This window comes from Abramis brama (genome assembly GCF_963993115.1).
Source record: "Abramis brama genome assembly, chromosome: 4".
Classification (NCBI taxonomy): Eukaryota; Metazoa; Chordata; class Actinopteri; order Cypriniformes; family Leuciscidae; genus Abramis; species Abramis brama.
This window is the reverse complement of record NC_139966.1, coordinates 17,935,166-17,957,647: the sequence shown is the minus strand read 5'-3', so window position 1 is coordinate 17,957,647 and position 22,482 is coordinate 17,935,166. Positions and strand designations below refer to the sequence as shown.

The 22,482-nt window shown below is 37.2% G+C and overlaps 1 protein-coding gene across 2 annotated transcripts in view; it reads left to right on the top strand.

Moving 5' to 3' along the window:
* LOC311081719 (NACHT, LRR and PYD domains-containing protein 3-like) overlaps positions 1-22,482 on the top strand; it is a 73,927-nt gene that overhangs the window by 32,180 nt on the left and 19,265 nt on the right. For both annotated transcript variants that reach the window (XM_084112330.1, XM_084112331.1), the window contains exon 8: positions 15,669-15,842. In XM_084112330.1, coding sequence (XP_083968456.1) covers positions 15,669-15,842 — 174 coding nt within the window. The remainder of the gene's footprint in view (positions 1-15,668; positions 15,843-22,482) is intronic.

Sequence of the window (22,482 nt, the reverse complement as noted above, 5' to 3'; positions counted from 1 at the left end):
GATGGGATATGTGGAAATGATGGGCTTTGGGCATTCACAAAATGTCGTATCTGAAAATAACGAAAAAGGTCAGCTTGACTAAGATTGAATTTGGAACGCAGATCATTAAAACTAGCAAAGAGACCATCAATATAAAGATCACCAAATTGAGCAATGCCCTTATCTTGCCATTGTTTAAATGCAGTCTAGTTTGGCAGGGAGGAATGCATGATTAGTCCATATTGGGCTCTGAAGCAGAAGTGCTTGTCTTGACTGCAAATGCTGGCGTAGCTGAGTCCATATGTTAAGAGCAGAGTGTACAACCGGATTTGAAGTATATTGTGCTATTTTAATAGGTAGGCTAGATGTTACCAGGGCTTGTAAAGAGGTTGTTGTGCAGGATTTAGATTCCGCTTCACACCAATCAGTGGCGCCTGATGAGTGTATCCAGTAGACCAGGGAACGACAACTGGCGGCCCGCGGGCCAAAACTGGCCCGCCAGCAATATTTTCTGGCCCGCCGGATTATTTTGGAAGTCCTAAATGCTGCACAAAACTCTTCCAATACTTGAGAAAAGCCGTAGTCGCGCGGCGATTTCACCGCCATGCGGCGCGGGATTACATTTTAAAGTAGGCTATAACTGTGCGTTCACACCGGCCGCGAATAGCGCGTCAAATTCGCGCCTGCCGCGTCTAGTTATATGCTTGACCACTTTGTGTGCATTCGCGCGTCAAAAGACGGTAGCGGTCAGAAGTCTGGTGTACTTTGGACGGAGCGGGCGGTCTGACTGACAATAGCCCACTTCCAACATCTTTTGACAGCGTATCCGCGCTTAATTCTTGACCACCTGTACACCTCTGAGGAGCTGTCAGTTAGGGGTGGGAATCTTTTACCATCTCACGATTCGATTCGATTCCGATTCTTGAGGCCACGATTCGATTCAAAATCGATTTTCGATTCAAAAAGATTTTCGATTCAAAACAATTCGATTTTATTCATAATGATTTCTAATCAGGTTTCTGATCATGATCTACTCTCATCTGCTTTGCAATACAAAATGACAAACGGAGACATTAAAGTGTCTTTTTCACATTTATTAAGTTCAATTCTCAGGGAAGTGCCTTTTATCAAAAACATTGAAAAAATATTTTTACTTGGTACTTTTAAAACAAAGTATTTATGATGACCCATAACAAACTTACTTCCAATACTTCCTATATTAATTGTATTAATAAAACAAAAGTGATTTGGCAAGTCAACTGTAAGGTTACATTTGCCAGCATATGTCCCAACATTGCTGAGAACCAACAGGAAAATAAATGTGTGCCTGTACTAGCAGCAAACTTGTAGTAAATTAATACAAACTTCAGCATATTCTTAATAATAGACTTCTAACCAACATCCTCTTGTTATTTCCAATGAGCAATATAATCCTTCAGACAAAAAACATTTTGCTGTAGCAAATTCACAAACAGTTTTCGTTCAAAAATATCCCAGATAGCAAATAATAATTGAAACGATGTTAAATCAACATCCCGCTGTCAACGATAAAGTCATCGAATCAACGTCGAACTCTGATGTTGATTCTTCATCATGTTGCACCCTCTATTATCATTGAAACAACGTTTAAATCATACCTAGAGATCAACAGAATTTCAATGGTATTTCGATTACAATGGATATTGAAACAATGTTGAAATCCCAGCATATCAACAAAACTTCAATGGTGTTTTAGTATACCACAGGTTTAATCTGAAGGTCTGTAATTTTAATATAATATTAAAAACATTATTATTAGGCTATAATCCTGCTTTATCGACAGCCAGGATGGGCTAGCAAAATATAGAAAATAGAAACTATACCTTTAGGCTATAACCTAGACTAGCACAAATGACACCCCACGCATTCTTTAAAAATTAAACAATCATTTTTATTGTATTATTTCATTTTTTTTTCTTTTTCTTTTAACGTGCTAACTCTGCTGCGTCTGTCTTCCAGCTCCTCCCGCTCGGTCTGGGGCGTAGCGCAGCCACTTCTGTACAGCTTGAGCGAAGTCATAGGTGTTTGCCGCTGTAAGACGTTGAGTCAAGGCATCTAGAATACAAGTAAAAAATCATGTTTATTATTTTATTAAATCAGAACTAATTGTTAACTCAACAAATTAAATATAAATAACTGGATACTTAAAATACTAACTAATTAAATAGTAAATGTATTGATTAGAGTTACCATAGACAAAAGATTTTTCTGGTTGACTAAATTGCACATTAATTTCTGCTTAAATACTGGGTGCATGGAGGAATATGCATAAATCTCACCGCAAAAACAGGCTAATAATAAGGCTATGTCTTTAAAATTAACGAGGCATTTTAATTGTTTCTAAATGAAGTATGTGGGGCTAAGCCCCCCCTTGACGCCAGGCCTGGTTGTCAGGCGCTGTATAATAACAGTGCGCGCGTGGCGCGCGCGCTTCCCCGCGCTCAGAAAAGGTGCAGAAGATCATCAAAAATCGTGATATCGCATAAGCACTAGTATAAAACGACTGTTATCATTTCTGAAAACAAACACAATGGAGTTACAAAACTGTATCGCACGCATATCGCAGCCCTGCTCGAGGATTATTCATATTTTGGATTTGTAGGCTTTTACGACGAGATGGTCTAATCGGGATTTCCAGTTAACGTTACAACTCGAGACAGTTCTGCATTGAATAAAGTAAAGGTAAACCATGTCTTTTGTGTAATTCTGGCCCGCCGCGGTCACTGCTGTGGGATAGAGCACTATGCTAGTGTTGGTTCGCCGGTGTTCTCCGGCGGTCAGAAGAAATAGCGGTGCTGTGTTAATAGATTTCACGACACTAGCAATGGGTACACACATGCATTTTGAGCTAGCTGTCACAAAAATAGACTGGACCAATGAGGTTTTGCTAACTTTATAACCTAGAAGAGAACCACAAAGTACTTTTGGCAGATTTTGACACATTGGTAAAACAAAAATCTATTTCAGTGACTGCAGCACTGCGTCGGTTACTACATTAACCATCATGTTAACGATCAACCTAACAGTATTTGATTTGGTACAATTCATTAATATCGAACATTAAGCAAGCTTACCTGTACGCTTGTGCCAAGGTCCAGAAATGAGCTGTGTTCGGTGCAGTACGTTGGTGTTGATCTCCCGGTCAACCAAAAATCGATGGATTTTAAATCATATTTCCCGGTCAACTATATCGATGCATTTTCAATCATATTTCCCGGTCAACTATATGTCGATGACTTTTCAACAACAGCGTCGTTTCCCGGTCAAATATAAATCAATGACTTTTCAACACATTCAGCGATCGCCCAGTAAACCAAATATCAATGCTTAATCAATCATAAAGATAACTATAGATCAATGTTGTTCCAATATTGTTGCCATCAACATTAATAACATCAGGTTTTCATCGATATGGTAATGGTGATTCAACATTTATTTTGCATTGAAATTTCAACATCAACCATAATGATGATTCAGATGGAAAAACAATGTTTATTCAATGTTGGCTTGCTGTCTGGGATAGAATTATGTACCAGAAGCTATCATAACGTATAATGCTTGTGGACTTATGCATATTCTGAATAATTAGTAACATACAAAGTCGCTCTTGACTTATACATAATAAAGAAAGAGTTACTAAATAATAAAGAGTTATGACTTGAAATGTTTGCTGTATACCACAATCAAAAATAGCAAAGAAAGTGAATGAACATTCTGCAGAGAGTAACTTACAGTCAAAATGTAACTTTTTGTGACTGGCATTGCACATATTGCATACAGATCAGATCGGTTTGCATATTGATGTGAAAACTAAACAATACAGAAATTAGCTCTCATACAAAAAATACTAAATAGATCACAATGAAATTGCCAATGTTCCATACGTTAGCTTTTAACGAAGACATTATCTGGTGCCGTTCGGATTTGGCGCTCAGCCATCATGCGTCTGTTATGTGCGCGTCTCTGTTATGTGCACGCCACAGACTGTCCGCGCACTGCACGTCCGCTTCAGAGTTCCGCCTTTTGCGTTCCTTCAATGTTACGTTATTCGATTTTTTTTTTTTTTTTTTTTAGAAAATCGATTTTTGACATTTGTGAATCGATTCAGAATCGTCCACGTCCCGAATCGCGATTCATCTAAGAATCGATTTTTTTCCCCACCCCTACTGTCAGTCAACAACATTCTTTTTTTGCAAGGATGTTTGAAATAGTTCGGCAGAAAATAGCCTACTTCATTTCTCAGTAGGGCAATATGATTTTCGTTTATGTTGCTTTGAAATTTGAGTGGGCTTTGTCCTATTCAATTTATGTTATTTATATTTCATACATTTTTCCTGTGGCATTTTTTTTCTCTGCTGACAGTAGGCTACAATGTTAAAATAATATTTTATGTTGACACGAACACAATTTTTGTATAGCCATTTATAATTGTTATAGGCTACTTAATCTCTCTCTTTCAATTAGAGACATTTGAATGTGAGATTATGGAAACGAGATCTAAATTTTGCGGACCGTCAGGTCGGGAAATAAAGCGGGTGAACACCGAGTGTATTTTAGCGGTTGCTGAATAGAACCTTGTGGGAGCGGGAAGGAAAAAACAGTCCCGCGCAGACCTTCTTAAACCTTAGGTGTGTGTCCCGAATAAATAATAATAATAAAAAAGGAATAAAGTTCAAAAGTCGGACTGTAAGCGAATGAGGCATGATTGCTATTCACATGCACCTTTATTAAAATGGCTGTAATCTGTTACCACAATAGTAGGCTACTTGATCTGTTTAAAATGATTTCCTTGATATATCATGCCTAAGGTGTTAAATTCAAAATTAAAATTTGTCTAATCCAGTAATTAATTTTTTCTATTTTTGATCTGAGCACAATCAGAAAACCCGTCGTTATTCGTTTTTTTTTTATTATAAATAAATAAATAAATAATGGAAAAACAAGTCGTTTTTCATCTTTTTATTTTTGGTTTTAATTTAAAAAAACAAAACAAAAACTTTTGAACGAATGATCCACGGACATGACGGACCCATCATATTCCGCGATTATAGGCCTATATAAGAGTATTTAATTTGTATCCAGGCCTACTCTATGTAGCTGGCCCGCCATCTACTGGCTAAAAAAAATATTGGCCCGCGACCAAAGTTACTTGCCGACCCCTGCAGTAGACTATCTTTTGAACTTGAGCTGCCCAATAATAATATAAGAGATTAGGGAGAGCTAAACCGCCATCACTCCTATTTTTCTAGAGAAACTCTTTCCGAATCCTAGGGGTTTCCCCATCCCATATAAAACTGGATATAAGTTTGTCTATTCTGTTGAAAAAAGCTTTGGATAAGAAGATGGGAAGGCACTGAAATAAATATAAGAATCTCGGAAAAACTGTCATTTTAACACAGTTCACCCTACCAGCCAGGGTTAGATGAAGAATCCTCCATTTTTGAAGATCAGATTTGAGTTTAATCAAAAGAGGAGTAAAATTATTTTCGTATAGTCCTTTAAAGTTATGTGCAATATTGATACCCAGATATTTAAACCCAGATCTTGCCAAGCGAAAGGGGAACGCAGAGTCAGGCATATGCCTGGCAAGTGTGTTAACAGGCATACATTCACTTTTAGAAATATTCAAATTATAGCCTGAGAAAGTCCCAAAATTGTGCAAGATTTTGATAATATCATTGATACACAATAAAGGATCTGAAATGTAAAGAAGCAAGTCATCAGCGTATAATGAGAGCTTATGTTCAACACTCCACCTGTTTATGCCATGAAAAGAAGGTGTGGATTTTAATACCAGAGAAAGTGGTTCAATTGCAATTGTAAACAAAAGGGGGCTTAATGGGCACCCTTGCCGAGTGCCCCTTGATAAGGAAAAGTTTTTGGATCGCCATTTATTAGTAACCACTGAAGCAACTGGGGAAGTATACAGAAGACGGGTCCACTCTATAAATCTGGGGCCGAATCCGAACCTATCCATAGCAAAAAAAAAGATAATCCCACTCCACCCGATCAAATGCCTTTTCGGCATCTAGCGAGACTACAATTTCAGGGGTGTCCTGGGATGTGGGGGTGTAAAGAACATTCAAAAAGCAACGAACGTTAGAGAAGATGTGCCGACCTTTTATAAAACCAGTCTGATTAGCTGAAATGATATTGACTAAGGGAGACTCTAATCGGATAGCCAGTAATTTGGCTAAAATTTTGACGTCTGCATTTAGCAAAGAAATTGGTCAATATGAGCTACATTGTGTTGGATCTTTCTCAGGCTTCAGCAGAAGTGTAATTAGTGCTTCGATAAGGGACTTTGGCAAGGTTCCTTGAGACAAAGAATATTCAAACATATTGAGCAAGAGTGGAGATAATTTAGTAGAAAACTTCTTGTAGAATTCGATCAGAAAGCCATCGGGCCCCGGTGCAACTCTGATATGGCCACACATATTTCTTGTAGCTGAAGAGGATCATCCAAGTCTTTTTTATGTTCCAATGAAATCGTGGGGACATTTATGTTGTCAAAAAACTCTGCCAATTTAGACTGATCCTTAGGGGTTTCTGATTTATAAAGGTTAGAGTAAAAGTTCATAAAAATGTTATTAATTGTAAGGGGATCTATAGTTAAATCCCCAGCATCATCTGTAATTTGAGAAATATTTTGTGCTGATGACCTGGATTTAAGTTGATGGGCTAAAAGTCGACCAGCCTTATCACCGTGCTCATAGAAAAAACCTTGCGACCGGAGAATAAGCTGTTCTGTGTGACTTGATGAAATTAAATTATATTGGGTTTGAAGATCAATCCTTTCTTTATAAAGTTCTGGTGTAGGAGAAGTAGAGTATTGACTGTCAATTTTGGATATTGTCTCCATTAGCTGTCGTCTTTTCCTTTCCCTCTCTTTGTTAATAAAAGCAGTATATGATATAATGTCCCCCCTGAGCACTACTTTCAACGTCTTCCAGAGGAGAGAGGGGGAGACTTGCTCCGTTGAGTTAAATTTAAAAAAATTGTCAATTGAAGAAGATACATGTTGGCAGAATGAGTCATCTGACAATAGCGATGAATTTAATCGCCATATGTAGTTTGTAAAATTAGATGGAAAGGAGTGATCTAGTAGTAAGGGAGCATGATCAGATTCTACAATAGCAGAATATTCCACTCCCTTTACTGAGGAAAGGAGATTTTTGTCAATAAAAAAGTAGTCAATTCTCGAATAACAATGGTGTACATGTGAAAAAAAAGAATAAACCTTATTATGGGGGTTGTAGAAGCGCCAGGGGTCTACGCAGCCAGTCTGGCTCAAAAAGGCTGAAATTTCATTTGCCATTTTAGAAGGGGCCTGCGGTTTTGGGTTGGAGCGGTCCAACTTTGGGTCCATTACACAGTTTAAATCTCCGCCTAGAATCAGATAATGTGAATTAAAGCTAGGTAAAGCAGCAATCAGCTTATTTACAAAATTCTTATCATCCCAATTAGGGCCGTAAACATTCACCAGCAAGACCTGGGCATGAAATAGTTTCCGCGACACCATGATATAATGGCCCTGAGGGTCAGCGATAACATTAGAGGCAGAAATTTTTTTTTTGTGTGTGTATTATTATAGCTGTTCCTCTTGCCTTAGCATTAAATTTAGAATGGAAAATGTGTCCCACCCATGGTTTCTGCAACCTAAGATGATCTGAATTGAGCAAATGTGTCTCCTGAAGGAAGATTATATCAGATTTAAGATGCTTAAGATGGGAAAAAATTTTTGGCCTCTTTATAGGACCATTAAGACCTTTAACATTCCATGATGTAAACTTAATACACGACTTTCCTGTCATTTATGTTTAAACATCGGACATAGTTCACAATGAAGAGATAAACACTGCACCTGTGGCATAAACCAAGCTGGTAAGTTACCCAGCTAAATCTCTCACCCAAAACAAGACAAAAATAAGTGGAGTATCCACTGAAAAAAAAACAAAATAAAGAAAAAGAAAAACACAATCAATAAGGCAGTAACCCAACCCATGAACATTAGAACACTCTTTCCTATGTTTACCTCCCCAACTGAGGTAAGCTGCAGGACTCCTATAAACCTGTTGTACTCCCAGTAACTCTTCATTATCTACTCAACTGTTGAGCCCCCCGGCAACCTAATCCTTACACATCACAACAATTTGTGGATACTGTATGAACTGTATTTAGACAGGCAGAGAGAAAAAAAATAATAAAAAAAAATAAACAAAATAAGCTGTCACTTATAGCCCGTCTTCCGAGCAGGGATGTAATCCATTATTATCAGTCCATTCACCGGTGTTTTTAATAGCAGTGCCCCCCAAATGACGGCAAGACCGTCGACCGTCATAGTAGAGGGAAAAAGTAGCCGTGTGCATAACGTTTCCTTTAAAGTAGTCATTTAGAAACATTCTGTAGTTAGCAGAAATTACTCCTCGGCAGCAACGGTCGCGTTGATCCGTCGTTCGTAAAAGGCTTCGGCTTCAGGTGCTGACTCAAAAGTGAAGGTTTCCCCGTCGTGTGTAAATTGCAAGTGGGCAGGGTAGAGAAATCTGAAACGGATCCCTTTCTGGTAGAGCATTGTTTTTATGTTCTTGAATGAAGCGCGCTTCTTGGAAAGTTCCGCACTTAGGTCCGGGTAAATTATGAGAGTCTTCCCTCGGTACTGCAGCTTGTGTTGCCTAGCGCAGCGCAGGGCTCGCTCCTTCTCCTGGAATCGATGAAAACAGATGATAATGGGTCTTGGAGGTAGACCATCTCTGGGTTTGGGCGCCAATCCACGATGTGCTCTTTCCAGTTCTGGTGGTTTCTCAAACACCTGATCCCCCATGACATCTTTCAGTAGATCCGAAGTGAACTTAATCATGTCCGTTCCGATTTCACTGTCCTCAGGAACATTTATGATCCGAGATTTGCCCTGCGTGAACGATTTTCCAGATTGTCCAACCGGTCTGACAACGCTACGTTGGTTGCTTTTAACGCAGCGATGTCTGCCTCCGCTTTAGCAAGGGCCTCGAAGTTTTCCCCAGCCGTAGTTTCCACGGTTGTGAGACGCCTTCCAAACGCATCCACGGTTTCTTTAAACGATTCTATAGAAAGCTGGATTGGTGCTAGGGAAGACTTGATTAACGCACTCATGTCCTCTTTAAGATATTCACGCTGTTTTTCCAGCTCCGTAGTCAGCATACTCAAAGAGAATTCCTCGTTAGCCTCCAGTGCAGCCGCCGCCATTTTAGCTAACTTGCTGCTTATCGAAATTTTCTTTGAATCTTGGTCAGTTTTCGTTTTAGAGTTAGGCATTTTGCCGCCGCACCTGTATTACAGCCCCTTAATGTGTGTCTGACCTGTTATTGATGACAATTACTGATATTTAATTTGAAGTTGTCGGGAGGCTCACACACCTACGTCCTCTGCCTACATTGCTCAAACCGGAAGTCCAAGGAATCTTTCTAACCCATTTCAACTAATCTATCTAATAAAAAAGAAAAAGGTAGAAAGAAAAGTCTTCAACGTCCTAGACGTCATATACTTCCCTACTCTACCTATCAAAGCAAAAAATTACAATGAATGGCACATGCCCCTAAACCTAGTGGGTCTAAACAAAATACATCAAACCTAAGTGTGTGCGATGTAAGTCATGTGACATAACTCACCTATCCCTTTTTCCTCTATCCAACCCAAAACACAGTGTTACCGCTCTCAAATATTCAATAATAAAGGAAATAGGATGGCAAAGTAACTTAATCTCACATGAGAATTAAGGCACACTAACAAAGCTTAATAAGTTCTAACACAAATTGAATCAAACAAAAACAAACCAAGTATAACAGAGAAAATACCAAGCGCACAAACAGGTCAAGTTCACAAACAAAAAGGCCGCTGCCTCTAGTTCGTTTGTATGTCCTTTTATAGTTCCCGGGCTTCCGGTAACAATATGACTGGATCTCATCGTCCGACGTCAGCACACCAAAACCCTCCCCTCAGATGATTGATAGCAGAGATGAACCAATCAGCACGTCACCTGCGAAAGAGAAAGTAAAAACGGACAGCGGCAAAACACAATATGAAGGGGAAAACAAACTACAAAGAACACAACTTGGTGTCACATTATTACGTAACAGTCTAGATTAGACTCCATTAATAACGGCTGCCTGCCTCCAACCCTTCGTCAGTCTTGTATTTCTTTGATTTTGACAAATGCTTTTTGCATTGGTAATTGAACCCTTGGCAATTGCGATTCGTAGTGAGCCGGCCATACAAGGAATCAGGAGAGCTGGTGCTGTTCACAACATTTCTTTATACTGCGATGATGTGTGCTCTATATCTCTGATCTGGATGTTTCTTTACCCAAAGTTTTGAGAATTATTAATTCCTTTAACCTCTTCTCCGGTTATAAATTGAATATAAATAAAAGTGAGTTATATCCAATAAATTTTCCAATTTCTGATTTACCAACGAGTGCTTCAATGTTTAAAGTTGCTTCCCATATTTTTAAATATTTAGGATTAATATTTACACGTAAGTGCATAGATCTTTTCAAGGCTAATTTTACCACGCTCCTCCAACGAGTGCAGAAAGATTTTACTTGCTGGTCGGCCCTTCCCCTTTCATTGGCTGGACGCGTGAATTCGGTGAAGAAGAACGTGTTAACTATATTTCTGTATTTATTTTAATGTGTCCCAATTTTTATACCAAAATCTTTTTTTAAATCCCATCTAATCTTTTTTTGGATCAAAGGACCAGCTAGAATCCGTAGAGAAATACTTCAGAAACCAAATCTTGAGGGTGTGTTTGCCCTTCCTTATTTCTTATTTTGCTACTGGGCAGCAAATATACACTCTACATTGCTCTGGTTTCAGAGTCATTTCGGGCTCAGTGACTGGGTCCCGGCTTGGATCGGTATCGAAGAGGGTTCCTGCTCCCCAGCCTCGGCTGCCGCACTATTGTGTGGTCCTCTTACTGCCATTTTGCGCTGTCCTTACGCCAATTCTATTGTCCGACAATCGTTACGGATGTTTGGTCCCAATTCCGAACCCATTTCTGCCTTCAGCTCTTCCCAGTGTCTTCACCTATAAACCGTAACCCTTTATTTCCCCCTGACTGAATGACAATAGTCTAGATGTGTCAGCACATCTACATTTTGGTTACATATTAGACTTGCAGCTGCACTGCGTTTTAAATTATTAGCTTCAATATTCTTGAGGAAAGAAGATTCCCACTGCGTATTAGCTATGCAATACTAAGTGACCATTCTCGAAAGGGAACCTTGATTTTCCAATGTCTTCATGTACAAGTTGGGTCTTAGCTGGACAACCTCTTTGCATTCAATCACATTCCTAAGAACGTAATCCTTTACCACACAATACGACTTATGTGCTGCTATCTTCTGGGCCTGCAGGCTGTCAATGTTGTCTGCTGCCTTTTCTGCTCTCTCCCTTCCACACTCATGGGTTTGGTACTCTGTGTTGAAGTTGTTTCTGCATGATAGATGATACTTAGCTTCCATTGCAAAAAGGTCCTTGTCCTACACCTTGCGATAAAGAGCCTCTTTCTTTAATTCCTGTGCCCTAGGTTCAATAACTTTCCAGGCTGGTTCCTTGTGTTTCCAACTCTGAAACTTTGTAAGCTCTTCAGTCTTGCCCTTGAACTTGGATTTTGCTTTGTCACAGAAAATGAACTGATTGGGAAACAAGAAGGAACACCTTCTTGGAGCTCCTTCAGATTGAATTGACAGAGATTTGACATGGCGCAGAGTCCTTTTTCAATGATGATGATTCTCCAGATGTAGAAGCCTTTGACACTTGTAAACAAACTATTTTCCCTGTAAAGCTTTTATAGCAGTGTTGGTGATAGCCAATAGTATCCAAAGGCAAGTCCTCTAATGTTAATGGAATCTGTTCACAAATATCCATCATGCGGTATGGTGAACTGCTTAACAGAGTGTCATATCTCGGATACTGTGTAGATATGATAGCTTCTCGCTTTCCGAAAGCCTGTGATTATAGTAAAAACTGTTGAAAAATGACTTGACTATGACTACAAAGGTATATCTTAATTATAGTTTCAAATACGTACTGAAATTGTTCCAAAAGAGAGAGCAGTGGGAGATGGCGATCTGCAGGTACCAACCGACGGCCACCAACTGCCAACTGCCAAGCCCCAACATTCCCAAACTGGCAGTTAGTCAACTTTTTGGACCTTTTTCAAATTTTCTTTTAAAGTTAACCTTCTGGGGTCTAAGGGGTTTTTGGGGTCCTTGAGATGTTCTGACATGCCCTGACATTTGTGCTTTTTTCAGTTGCTTATAAACATATTAATGGCAAAGGTGAAATTACACTCTATTTAGCACAAACAGGGCTACCATAATATGTGAGCAACATGTATGTTCATGTTTGTATTTTTGAGAGAATAATGTTTATGCATGGTTATTGAAAAAACTAAAAACTAAAGTTTCTGAAATAAGGCCACAAAACACATACTAAATATGTGTCAATAAGACTTTTGACTAATGGATGTTGTCGCCTAGAGTTTTTCTTCAAAATGATCTGAAAATCATCCTGCCTTATCATTCACATAAAACAATACATTGATTTAAATTTTGCAAAACACTTTCTGTTTGGAAAGACAATATGCGAGTGGGCGTCAACGATCCAACAATATCATGCATATTGAGTAGTTCGCACCTGAGGAGACAATGGGGCCCGCATACTTAATGAGCCATTCATTCAGGTGTGTCACTGAGCCACAGGAAAGAATGCAAGAGCAATATATATATATATATATATATATATATATATATATATATATATATATATATATATATATATATTCTACCAAATTGGTTCACAGTTGGAAGCATCTCAATTTTTTTTATTTTTCCACAAATTGTGCTTGCAAATTGTATAATATCCAAGGAAAACATGTCTAGTAATTGTGCAGTTAATTCTCATACTGTATTTTCAGTTTTGGAATATGTATCCTCTCCCCAAATTTGTCAATAATAAAACACAATAAAAAATTATTTAAAGAAAAGGCTTATATTTACCTTTTAAAATTTGTTTACATCTACCTTGTAAATATATATTTTTTTTATTAAAAAGGTTACAATTACAACAACAATTCAAGTGTAATCTTTCTTTGTAAAAACTAAAGTATACATTTTATCATACATATTTCAAAGTTAAGGATTCATTACTTTGAATATAGCCTAGGCTACATTGGAACAAACACTATAACATATTATTTGATTACTTTATTTTTGACAAAACATACTATATTTAACATATGAGCAAAAATTGGCAAACAAAAGCATATTTGAGGTGGCAGATATTTTACAGTAAAAATGTATAATCTATCCAAAACTAGTCAACGAAATGTTGTCTTTCATATGTCTGTAACATAGGTCTTTCGTTTTTATTATAAGGAATATAAATGTTAATTTGCAGTTTAATACGTTGCTTATACAAATACATTTTATTTCAACATATTTCAGTAGATTTTTACTCATCTCAGTATAGCAATAGGCTATAGTTTGCTAAAAGCGGGTCATTCATTCACACACAGAAACGCAATTCAAATTTAAACTGTCTTTTTGCGAGCTGTGGTAAAGAGCGCGCATCTCTGCCGTTCATTCATTCACACACAGAAACGCGATTCACTTGAGAATGAAAAAAACTTACTACAGTATTCCATCCGTTGCTCCTCGAAATACCAGCACTTCTGAGGTACATTTTCCATTATTATTATTACGATAGTATTATTCCTCACAGCGCCGCGAGACGGTGTAAACAAGTACAATGATCTCAATAAACTTGATGTGTTTTCTCAAGCTGATATGGGAGCGTTCACAGTTTGCATGGATCGCCTCAGTCATTTGCGTTTGAATAGCGCGCCCTCTCCGTGGGCGGGGTCAGATTAAAACATAATGAGCTGAGATGAGAACGACTGACATCTCTCTCTTTTCATACAGATTACATAAACAGAATATTTGTTTTTTATAAAAATTACTTCATTTAAAAGAAGAGAATTCAAGCTTCATGCCTGTGTGTCTGTATGCCTGTTTGACTGAGTATTCGCTGAGTTATGGTTCATTTTCGGACGCGTTTCAGAATTGACTTCACTGACAGAGAGAAAGCAGAACTCGCATCATGTTTATTTTTCTTTATTTGGCAAAAAGCACAACACTTTGCTTTTACACAAAAATAATACACACTTAACAGGATCGATTGATGTATGAAACTTGTTTGTAAAATCAAAGTCAACAGAGAATTCGAGTCTCGTTTCAACTCATAAGGAAAAAAGCGAGCAGATCACGCCGGCGTATGTTGGCGTATATCTCTGTATGTTGTTTACTTAAAATGTTATGCCACTTTCTATATAATTTTTTTATTTTTTTGGGTTCCAGTCGGGTGCAGCAAAGGGTTAAAAATGAAGCCTTTGGGACATTATTTCAGCTTGGTACCCAGCAGATTCTGAAAATAGACATAAAGATTTTAAAAAATCAGGTGGCATAAAAAAAGCCGGGGGGTGCGCGTGGACCCCTATTTCCATTTAGACTACAAAGCATTTAATATTTTGCAGAGAGCAGGAATTTCGGCTGTCAATTATATTTACATTGATAATGTTTTTTCCAGCTTTTTACAATTGAAACAAACATTCTCAGAACTTTTGTTAAATTCATTCCCTGACTTTCCGAATCTTCCAAAATCTTCACTTGATCAGATTCTTGAAGTAGCCTTAGATAAAAGGAGTGCATTGTCTACGATATACAGGCTGATTTCCTCCATCTCCACTTCCTCTCCTCTCTCTCAACCGTGGGAGTCGGATCTATGCCTCACATTTGATGATGAGAGTTGGAACCAGATCATGTCCTGTGTTCATACCTCTTTTATTTGTGCTCATCACAGTCTTATCCAATTAAAATGTATTCATCAAATTTACTGGACAAAAATGAGGTTGGCAAAAATTAAACGTGGTGTTGTGATCGTTGCCATCAGGCCCCTGCTGATTTATTACATATGTTTTGGGTTCTTTAACTTCTTTTTGGCTATCAATCTTTAATTGTTTTTCTTCAGTGTGAAAGAGACAGATTGAGCCTTGCCCTTTGGTTGCACTTTTTGGACTTTCTCCAAATGTCACTGGCTTGTCTGGAAATGCTGCAAAGGCTTTTGCCTTCTCAACATTATTAGCTTCTCGCATTCTTCTGCTCTTGAAACAAAATCTCCCTCCATCTTTTGATGACTGGCTGAGAGATGTTATGAGCTTCATATATTTTTCACTATTATCCTGTATATGTATCCTGATATTATTCTAAAAGTTCAATAAACAGATTTAAAAAAAAAATAAGTTTTTAAGATATTTAAGGGAAATTAAGAATTTATTAACAACTATAATTCATTGTAAATTAATACATTTGAAATACTTGCAAATAATAATTTATTTTGAAACATGCACACATTCACTGTTATTTGTATGACTGTTAATGTTTCTTTTCTAAATGTAAATGATATATTTTCAATTCAAAACAATGTAATTTAAAAAAAAAAAAAAAGTTATTTATTCTTAGATTCTTTTGGGAAACGCAGACAAGGTCAGTGTGTGATAGTAACACCTGATTGCCAAACTAATGTCATGTGGACTGTTGCTGTATGTCTTTGTAGATTGTCTGGCTGTATGGTGACAGAGGAAGGCTGTGGTTATGTGTCTTCAGCTCTGAGTTCAAACCCCTCACACCTGAGAGAGCTGGATCTGAGCTACAATCACCCAGGAGATTCAGGAGTCAAGCTGCTCTCTGATAAACTCAACCATCCAAACTACAGACTGGATAAACTCAAGTATGTAGAGCAGGAAGAGTTGATTAAACAACTCCAAACACAGCATTTCAATCTTCACTTATTACTCACATTACTACATTTACAAAAGTTCTTATTGAGAATTTACAGAGGTGTAGCTCTAGTTATGCTACGGGGCTGTTGAATGCTTCATTCTAATTGGCTGACGAACATTATAAGGTGTGCAATAATTTACAGTAAATGCACAGGTAAAGTAGTTCTAGGCAGGTACTGACTGCATTACAGTTCCATATCACTTTGCAAAATGATTTCAGTTATTTCAGAGGTCCTGACAGCCTACAACAGCAAAAGAACCAAAACCCACAAAGACACAGAAATATAACAAACAACAGGATATTAATCACAAACCATTTCCATGATTTTCCAACAAAATAATTTTTTATTCACTTTATCCCACTCTCCCATAAGAACGCGCACACAGAGTACAGACACACACACTCATACAGTACAAGTGCACAGAAATTTGTTGTCAGCGCTGCTCTGTGAATTCATCAGTAAAATAATATTGCAACTTATGAAGTATGTCTGAAAGGGACTATGTTAGGTGAGGTCCAGTGGGTGACGCATGTGTACATGCCCGACTTTTCTTATTTCAAAATATATTTATTGGCATTTTGAGCAGCAACATCTTGTATATATACAAATTAAATGAACCACAGCTCTGCTTTTCTCTCCTCTGCTCTTAATGCTCCAAGTACAATCACACTACACATACAATACATATAACAACAACAATAAAAATACTATAAGTGCAATAGTTAAACAATACAATGCAATATAAACAAAAGGATTATATATATATATATATATATATATATATATATATATATATATATATAGTTTATCCTCGTCTGCATTTTCAAGTGCGAGATCAATGGTATCAATATAATTTAACAAAGGTTTCCATGTTTTATGAAAGTTTTTTTTTTTCAGCTTAAAACAAAGATCATTTCTTTTATCCATCTATCATATGAAGGAGGGCATGCACGTTTCCACTTAACCCTCTGGGGTCTAAGGTGTTTTTGGGGTCCTTGAGATGTTCTGACATGCCCTGACATTTTTGCTTTTTTCAGTTGCTTATAAACATATTAATGGCAAAGGTGTAAATTCACTCTATATAGCACAAACAGGGCTACCATCATATGTGAGCACCATGCATGTACATGTTTGTATTTTTGAGAGAATAATGTTTATGCATGGTTATTGAAAAAACTAAAAACTAAAGTTTCTGAAATAAGGCCATAAAACACATTCTAAATATGTGTCAATAAGACTTTTGACTAATGGATGTCATCGCCTAGTGTTTTTTCTTCAAAATTATGTGAAAATCATCCTGCCTAATCATTCACAGAACACAATGCATTGATTTAAATTTTGCAAAACACTTTCTGTCTGGAAAGGCAATATGCGGAGTGGGCGTCAACGATCATGCATATTTAGTGGTTCGCACCTGGAGACAATGGGGCCACATACTTAATGAGCCATTCATTCAGGTGTGTCACAAGAAAGAATGCAAGAGCAACAGTTGGAAGCATCTCGTGTTTTTTTTTATTTTTCCACAAATTGTGCTTGCAAATTGGCCTATAATATCAAAAGGAAAACATGTCTAGTTTTGGAATATTTATCCTCTCCCCAAATTTGTCACTAATAAAACACAATAAAAAATGATTTTAAAGAAAAGGCTTATATTTACCTTTTATTAGTTTGTTTACATCTACCTTGTATTTTTTTATTTATTAAAAAGGTTACAATTACAACAACAATTCAAGTGTAATCTTTCTTTGTAAAAACTAAAGTATACATTTTATCATACATATTTCAAAGTTAAGGATTCATTACTTGAATATAGCCTAAGCCTAAGCTACATTGGAATAAACACTATAACATATTATTTGATTATTTTTGACAAAACATACTATATTTAACATATGAGCAAAAATTGGCAAACAAAAGCTTATTTGAGGTGGCAGATATTTTACAGTAAAAATGTATAATCTATCCAAAACTAATCAATGAAATGTTGTCTTTCATATGTCTGTAACATAGTAACTTTCGTTTTTATTATAAGAAATATAAATGTTAATTTGCAGTTTAATATGTTGCTTATACAAATACATTTTATTTCAACATATTTCACTCGATTTTTACTCAGTAGCCTATAGCAATACAGTTTGTTAAAACATCATCATTCATTCACACACGCGATTTAAATTTAACTTCTGGCAAAGATGAAGTTGACGATAGGCTATTGACTCGCGATCTTCGCAGTAGGCTAGTGAACGCACCGGAGAAATGCACATTTATTAGGCTACATAGTTTTTTGTTTTGGATGGTTTTGTTTAGAACCAGCTTTCTGTAAATATATTTCACATTTTTTAGACATGTGAGGCGAGTAGGCTACGGTCTGGTTCATGATGATCTCCAGTTCAAGCACCTTATGTTGTGATTGCTATATTTACTTTAAATCCAGGAAATTTGTTAATGAAAAAAATATTAAAATTAAGATACAATTGATACAAAACGAAATTCGTTTTAAAGAAAGGATTTGTACTTTCTGTTTTGAGGTCTCTGTGAAAGTTTGAAAGTCTTTTAGTGCTTTTTTTAGAGCGCTCGCGTCCATAATGGAGAACTGTCACTTAATATTGTTTTTTCCTCATAAATGCAAACACGAAAAATAAAAGACAAAAGACTTTTAAGTAAAACTTACTCCGAAATTGTGTCCTAGATTTTAATTCATTAATTACAGATTAGCCCTTTTCTGTCTAACTAAGAGTAAGAAGGGTGTTTTATAATCAGGACAATTCTGAAAAGAATAAAAATAATCCTTTATCATAAAGGTCCTTGATGATACTGAGACCCCTAGAATTAACAAAATAGGAGGAGAGGATCGTGTCTCTATACTGCCTTATAAACATCAATTAAATAATTAAAAAACATTCTAAAGATATCTGTGTGTTTTTAGTGATGAATATGCCTAGATATCTGAATCCTTCCTGAGCCCACTTAAAGGGGAAATTATGTTGGGAAAGAAAGTGTCTCAGCTGCTAAATTGATTGGGAACAATTAGCTCTTTTGAAGATACAATTTGTAGCCAGATGTGACGGGGTAGTGGAAGGACAAAAGTTACACTTATGGACAAAATAAAGAGCAGACTACGCCACCCCGTTCCGTGAACAGGGAAATTTCATAAGACACACAGGTTCGCTACCACAAAGGACAAGAGACGTGGATCTGAATACAAGCACTTTTATTTTCACAACAATAATTATTTGAAATATATAAAAACTGTTGACTCAGGGGGCAAGAGTTTACACTACTTCGGTGTGCACCAGACCAAAAATAAAGAAAACAAACAAACAAAGACTTTCAGGCTGAGGCTTACCAGTAGGGCAGCGAGCTGGGCAGTGAGTATCCTAAGACCACACCACTCACCAAATTCTACTCCACACAAACACTCACTCTCACACTCGCTAAGTGAAGGAAACACAGGTGCCAACGGCAAAACACTCGGTGAAGGAAACACCACCACCAAAAGGGCAAGGACAGCTAGCTTCCCTACACCAGGGGCCTTCAGCTCCTCAAAGAAACAAAAAAAACCCAATATATTTCACAATTAGCCGCAGACACATGTATCAACAAGTTATAGTAGAACAAGTTCAAACTATAAAAGAGGTAAACACTTGACAAATTACTGGCCACAGAAGTCCATTACAAGTCATTTACAAGTGATTAGTAAATGATTAATTATTTATGAAACATATTAATAAATATAAATATTAATATTAATAACATATTATTAATTCATAAATGATTAATAAGTGATATGTTAATTATTCTATGTATGTTTTGTAGATTCAGTTATAAGTCATTTACAACTGATTAGTAAATGATTAACTAATCATTTACAAAACATGACTGCGTTTCATAAATTATGTTACATTGTTTTGTATGTATGTAGCAATTAGAGGGTGCAGAAAGTGTTGTAAATGCCTTGTATATAAGATAATTTGTAACGAATGATGTATAACACATTTACAAGTGAAGAATAGTTTACACTTTAGATTAGGGGATGCAGAAAGTGCTGTAAATGATTTATTCATGCATTTACACATCATCTATAACAGGTATTGAACACTAGTGTGTACTGCAGTGTAAGTGCTGACTGGTGAGGGTATAGACAGCTGTCTTCTGTAGTGTGTAGTGTAGTGTGTAGTGTAGTGTAGTGTAGTGTGTACTGCAGTGTAAGTGCTGATTGGTGAGGGTATAGACAGCTGTCTTCTGTAGTGTGTAGTGTAGTGTGTGTAGTGTAATGTGTACTGCAGTGTAAGTGCTGACTGGTGAGGGTATAGACAGCTGTCTTCTGTAGTGTAGTGTAGTGTGTAGTGTAGTGTGTACTGCAGTGTAAGTACTGACTAGTGAGGGTATAGACAGCTATCTTCTGTAGTGTAGTGTGTAGTGTAGTGTGTACTGCAGTGTAAGTGCTGACTGGTGAGGGTATAGACAGCTGTCTTCTGTAGTGTAGTGTGTAGTGTAGTGTAGTGTAGTGTGTACTGCAGTGTAAGTGCTGACTGGTGAGGGTATAGACAGCTATCTTCTGTAGTGTAGTGTGTAGTGTAGTGTGTACTGCAGTGTAAGTGCTGACTGGTGAGGGTATAGACAGCTATCTTCTGTAGTGTAGTGTGTAGTGTAGTGTGTACTGCAGTGTAAGTGCTGACTGGTGAGGGTATAGACAGCTGTCTTCTGTAGTGTGTAGTGTAGTGTGTACTGCAGTGTAAGTGCTGACAGGTGAGGGTATAGACAGCTGTCTTCTGTAGTGTGTAGTGTGTACTGCAGTGTAAGTGCTGACAGGTGAGGGTATAGACAGCTGTCTTCTGTAGTGTAGTGTGTACTGCAGTGTAAGTGCTGACTGGTGAGGGTATAGACAGCTGTCTTCTGTACAAGGGTAATTTTTATTTTTCCTTTCATTAATTACATGTAGCAACTGACATATTTTCTGCAGCCGAATGATGTGGAATAAAGCCAGATTGATCACTATGAACTAATTTGCGGATATATTTTCCAAGACGTAAAGCTAAGACCCTAAAATTTGAGCATTTAGTAAGATCCTTATCTTTTTTTGGAATGAAAGAGATGTGTTATATTTTTTTGTGATCAAATTTTTATTGAGTTACAGAATATTATTGTACAGAAAGAAAAAGTAAAAATTAACATCATTCTGAACACTTCTTTTTTATTTTTTCCCCTCCCACATTCCCAAGGCGACCATATCCCCCCACCCCCATCTCCCAAGGATACATTCAGAGTATACTGTACATAGTCTAAGAACAGTGCAGATCAAAATCCAAATACAATAAATACAAATTAGAACATGAGATAAAGGTATTAAAGACGTTCCTTAATTTTGGAAATGGCATCTAACCATGCTGAAATAGTCCTCAGAGAAGCTCCATGTAATCTTGCCACTGAGAGCTCCATGTTCGCAATGTCCAAGAAAGAATGCATCCAGTGAGTCCACGCTAGAGAGTGTGGAGGTTTCCAGCGCAAGGCGAGCATTTTCTTTGCAGCAGTAAGACCACAAAAAAATAACTTTTTCTGAGTTAGAGAGAGAGTATAAGAGGAGTCATCACTTAGAAGCAAGAGTCTCGGACAGCATGATATCTCCAACTCCAAAATGTCCTTCAGGGTAATGGTAACCTGTCTCCAAAACTCATTAACTTCAGGGCAATCCCAAAACATGTGGGATAGTGTAGGGATAGTGATAAACTCCATCTCTACAAAATTATATATACCCTGGAAATTTTTCAGAGCTATTGTGTGCAGAGATGGAAATATGTCCACACCCAAATATATATGTCCCTATGCACCCAGTAGAGCACAAGTCACATTTAGGAGAGGTGGAAAGCTTCATTAAGTGACACTTCCTGGGAGTGAGATACATCCTATGAATCATCTTGAAGTGAATCAATTGATGATTAGGATTTTTAGAGACATGTTTGAGGTTAGCCCATATTGAGTCCCAACATATGTCAATACTGTCCTCTGAACCAGTCCCATAAAAATCCCTGTGCCAAATGTCCACCACAGGTAACCTTTTATAAGAAGCCTCCAGAAACAACTGGTACAATGACGAAACCATCCCCCTTGTGTTTCCATATGAAGTATGGGGATATTTTGGGGATATTTAATTTTATTCTATCAATCAATAAATTCCACTAGAAACAAACTTTGTTGTATTATTTTATTTTAATACTGTGAAGCTGCTTTGATACAATCTGTATTGTGAAAAGCGCTATACAAATATACTTGATTTGATTTGATTTGAAGTAAGCAACTTATGCAAAGTAAGACGGTGAATACTAGAACCCCAAGGAACTCCATATGCACGCATGACAGATCTCAGGCGCAGATAAAAGAAAAATGAAGTGCCTGGCAAATTATATTCTGCACGTAGATCATTAAACATGCGTAAACCATTGTCCCCCCAAACATCAGCCAAAACATTAATCCCTCTATCACTGCAGTCTGAGAAAACAAAACGTTTTTTTGCCCGATAGAAGATTATGATAACGAAATAATGGAGAATGAGAATGCCATTTATGGTCATCGTGGAGAACTTTAAAGC